This window comes from Dipteris shenzhenensis, chromosome 29, assembly GCF_047967505.1.
Source record: "Dipteris shenzhenensis isolate YYH24624 ecotype China chromosome 29, Dip_SZ_1.0, whole genome shotgun sequence".
Taxonomy (NCBI): domain Eukaryota; kingdom Viridiplantae; phylum Streptophyta; class Polypodiopsida; order Gleicheniales; family Dipteridaceae; genus Dipteris; species Dipteris shenzhenensis.
Genome location: NC_141624.1, coordinates 41457478 through 41461445, shown reverse-complemented (window position 1 = coordinate 41461445; position 3968 = coordinate 41457478). Strand labels below are relative to the sequence as shown.

General features: G+C 46.2%; 1 protein-coding gene across 3 annotated transcripts; it reads left to right on the top strand.

Annotated features, from left to right (window-relative positions):
* Positions 1 to 484: 484 nt before the first annotated feature.
* On the top strand, positions 485 to 3201 carry LOC147882867 (aquaporin NIP6-1-like). Of its 3 annotated transcripts, none has more exons than XM_087400655.1 (5): positions 485 to 964; positions 1305 to 1445; positions 1591 to 1785; positions 2061 to 2122; positions 2762 to 3201. In XM_087400655.1, exons 1-5 carry the CDS (start codon positions 833 to 835, stop codon positions 2919 to 2921), a joined length of 690 nt encoding a protein of 229 aa, XP_087256781.1. In that variant the 5' UTR covers positions 485 to 832; the 3' UTR covers positions 2922 to 3201. The 3 variants fall into 3 exon arrangements, with proteins under 3 accessions (XP_087256781.1, XP_087256780.1, XP_087256782.1); XM_087400654.1 differs by having other exon boundaries at positions 1221 to 1445; positions 2762 to 3194; XM_087400656.1 differs by lacking the exons at positions 2061 to 2122; positions 2762 to 3201 and adding an exon at positions 1895 to 2031 and having other exon boundaries at positions 1221 to 1445; positions 1591 to 1810.
* The last annotated feature ends 767 nt before the right edge of the window (positions 3202 to 3968 follow it).

Genomic DNA, 3968 nt, shown 5'->3' with positions numbered 1-3968 from the left:
CCCATTCTAAATCCATCCTAGACCACTTGGTCTAGGATGGGAGTAAGAGGACCTCCCCGCGTGGAGGCTAAGGCTGGGGAGGCCGCCGAGTGAGCAGGTGAGGGATGAGGGTAAGTGATGTCTTCGTGTGTCTGCTGGTGGACTGAGATTCCAAGTTTCACCAGATGGAACCTACTTTGCAGGTCTCCACTGCAACAAATGAACAATGCTACGATCATCATCGATGGACACCAAAGAAGGGGAGATGAATACTGACCGGAGTTCCCAGTCTAGCAGTGGACTGCCAAAGCTCACAGCTGAGCCAACCTTTTCTGTTCATGGGGAGCGGGGAAGCCCTCTAATGATGACAAAAAGATTAACATCCTAAACCGATGCTAGCCCCATCCATGTGCTAAGGCCCTTCCTTGGTGACCAGGCGGGTTCCCAAAACTTTGAAATCGTCAAACACGCAGTTAAAAACTGTTGTTCCCGAGGCTCTATGCCGTTGGACGAGAGATCTGAGTCATCTGACTCGGTGGGCAGATCTCTCCTCCACATGTCGTAGCCAAGGAGGAAGAACACGCTGTCTCTCGACCGCCGTGACTGGCCGTGCGTTGCGTGAACAACACAATCCCCAAAGCCGATCTTTCAGGTTGAGTCCTCCAAACCAGCATTACGTCTGAGTTTGGCTGTTGACGTTGGGACAGATTATTACGTCTAAGTTTGGCCACCAGCTCTTTATCATGTTGACCTTGCGGCAGATTCCGTAAGTTCACAAATACGTTTGTTGCCTCTCACATCCAACAGCCTTTCCCAGTTGCTCTTAGCAATCTGTTGCTGATGCCCCGAATCCATGGAGCCAGATCTCTCCTCCAACGCCCCCCTCCTCCTTGAAGATGGCCATGCCCGCCAACGCACTTGGGCCTCTTATCGCCCTCGCAGCTCCATCCTTTCCTCTCCCGCATCCCGTGATGTGGCGAAGAAGGTAAATTACCCTGCGCAATCTGTGCAAGCGTAATGTTTTTAATCACGGTTTTCGAAGATTTGGCCGGTCGTGGAGCTCTTAACGAATCTTCGTCCAGGCTCCAGAGCATAAACTTTGTAGGGGTTTCTTTTGTACGAGAGTATCCAAGTCGCAGATTTGCGATCAGGTAGCAGGGAGTTTGTTTGCTTGTGCCAGAGTCGTGCTTCCTACGAAATGACAGCTTTGATGTAGTCGTCACTGTGCTTCTTCTATGAAGGTTGCCGCTGAATTCATTGGGACATTCATACTCCTGTTTGGGGCCGCTGGATCGAGCATGATGAACGCCAAAATGAATGGGCAGGTCACTTATTTGGGCATTGCTACAGCAGCGGGCTTGGCGGTCATGCTGGTGATCTTCTCCACAGGGCATATATCAGGAGCACATGTGAATCCTGCGGTCACATTAGCATTCGCAGCATTCAAGCATTTCCCATGGTTTCAGGTATCTTATATCTGTCGCCATACTGACTTTGTTGTGCGCTCAAGTCGCTAGACTTATTGACCACATCTAAGTTCAATTTAGCAGGCTGATCTCACAAAGACTCGCCTCTCCCCAGTGATTCAGCAGGATCTGCTTTGTCTTTTAGGTTCCTCTCTATATTGGAGCCCAACTGGCGGGATCGATCTCAGCGTCATTCGTTCTCAAACTAATCTTCGACCCCTATCATCGGGGGGGCGTTACTGTGCCATCCGGAAGCGTGTGGCAATCTCTCATGGTGGAGTTCATTCTCACTGTCATCCTCATGTTCGTGGTGACTGCGGTCTCAACGGACACCAGCGCAGTTAGTTCCCTGCCATTATTTTCTTGTGCGTCCAAATTCAAATTCGCTTCGCTCAGACGCGCCGCTACGTGATATAGACGAAACCCACATAACAAATGGGCGCGTGCAGACATCGCTCGATCGTGTTTGTACCAGGAGCAGGAAATGAGAATCGCTGGCATGGCGACATGCTCTGATCGGAGAGTCGTGCCGCAAAGTTAAGAATGTATCATAACATCGTATAGGCGAACGGCTGTGGAACGGCAAAGCTGATCTGCGTGTGAATCAATGTTCAGGTGGGCGAGCTTGCAGGAGTAGCGGTGGGTGCAACAGTGGTGTTGAACAACCTGGTAGCGGGGTAAGAACAAAACCATAGTCCCTCCCTCATACAATGGCAACTTAGCATTGGACTGAGCCATTTGAGCCAATTAAGCAATAGTAGACGGTTTTGTGAAGTGTGTATCCTTGATAGGTTTTGTGAAGTGTGTATCCTATATCAAGCTTCGTGGCATTTTTTAGGTTTGCGTGCCAAAAGTGATTTGCTACATTGAATGCCAGCTAGCGAATCGCTTAGAATGGCAATAAGCACCTTTTCTTCTGGCTTAGAATGGCAATAAGCACCTTTTCTTCATGGATTTAGAATGGAATACCCATAATATAGAGTGGGAATAACTCCCATCCTAAAGTATCCCCCTCTTGAGATATTGGGATAATGACATCTCTCCTTGTCCCTACCTCCTAAACACATGAAGTGATATGATCCCATGGGAAAACATTTGAATATAGATGGGACCACCTTTTCCCATCCCCATGTCCTACTTCCCATGTGCTAAGACCCTAAATAACTCAAATTTGTACCCATTGGAATTGAGCTTAGCCAAGTAGATAAGGTAACCATCATCTAACCTTAAAATACCAAGTTAAAAGTATTTAACTTTGGGTCTAGTTCTTTCATGACTTCATAACTACCACTCATCATCGCCTTTTATGTGTGCAGAGACATCTCTGGAGCATCTATGAACCCCATACGAAGCATAGGACCGGCAATAGCAGCTTGTGACTATGATGGCTTGTGGGTGTACATCCTTGGACCTGTGAGCGGAGCCCTAGTAGGGGCCACGGCTTATACCCTTATCAAAATAGAATTAAAAACCTAACATGCAGACCTTGTATGTTATTGTGAGAACCCAACCAATTATCTTTTAGTCACCTCTCTCTCTCTCTCTCTCTCTCTCTCTCTCTCTCTCTCTCTCTCTCTCTCTCTCTCTTGCCTTCCTTTTTGCCTATGTCAATTATAAAAGGTCTTTCACCTTTCTTAGAAATGGGGTTCTCAACCCAAATCCACTAGTCTCTTTATCTAAAGGTTGTGGGGCTCAGTCCCTTGTGAACAAGTCTCTTTATCCAAGGTTGTGGGCTCTTTATTTAGTGCAATGGTGATCTCCATACAATATTATTACTTTTTGGACACCTAAGGTCCATATTCTTAAGTCTCTTTCATGAGCATTGAAGTGTTGTATTTCATGGAATAGATTCTTTTTCACACATTAGAACTTGCATATCACACGACTAAAGGCTCACTTCTAGTCATATAAATCCCTTGAGGCTAGCCACGTCCTTCTCATTATCATGTGCATCTCTCTCTCTCTCTCTCTCTCTCTCTCTCTTTGTGTTGCCTTCTTTCTGCCCATGTCAATTATAAAAGATCTTTCACCTTTCTTAGAAATGGGGTTCTCAACCTAAATCCACTAGTCTCTTTATCTAAAGGTTGTGGGGCTCAGTCCCTTGTGAACAAGTCTCTTTATCCAAGGTTGTGGGCTCTTTGTCTAGTGCAATGGTGATCTCCATACAATATTATTGGGACATCACATAGCTTTTTGGACACCTAAGGTCCATATTCTCAAGTCTCTTTCGTGTGCATTGAAGTGTTGTATTTCATGGAATAGATTCTCTCACACATTAGAACTTGCATATCACGCCACTAAAGGCTCACTTCTAGTCATCTAAATCCCTTGAGGCTAGCCACATCCTTATCATTATCATGTGCATCTCTCTCTCTCTGTTGCCTCCTTTCTGCCCATGTCAATTATAATAGAAATGGGTTTCTCAACCCAAATCCACTAGTCCCTTTATCTAAAGGTTGTGGGGCTCAGTCCCTTGTGAACAAGTCTCTTTATCCAAGGTTGTCGGCTCTTTGTTTAGTACAA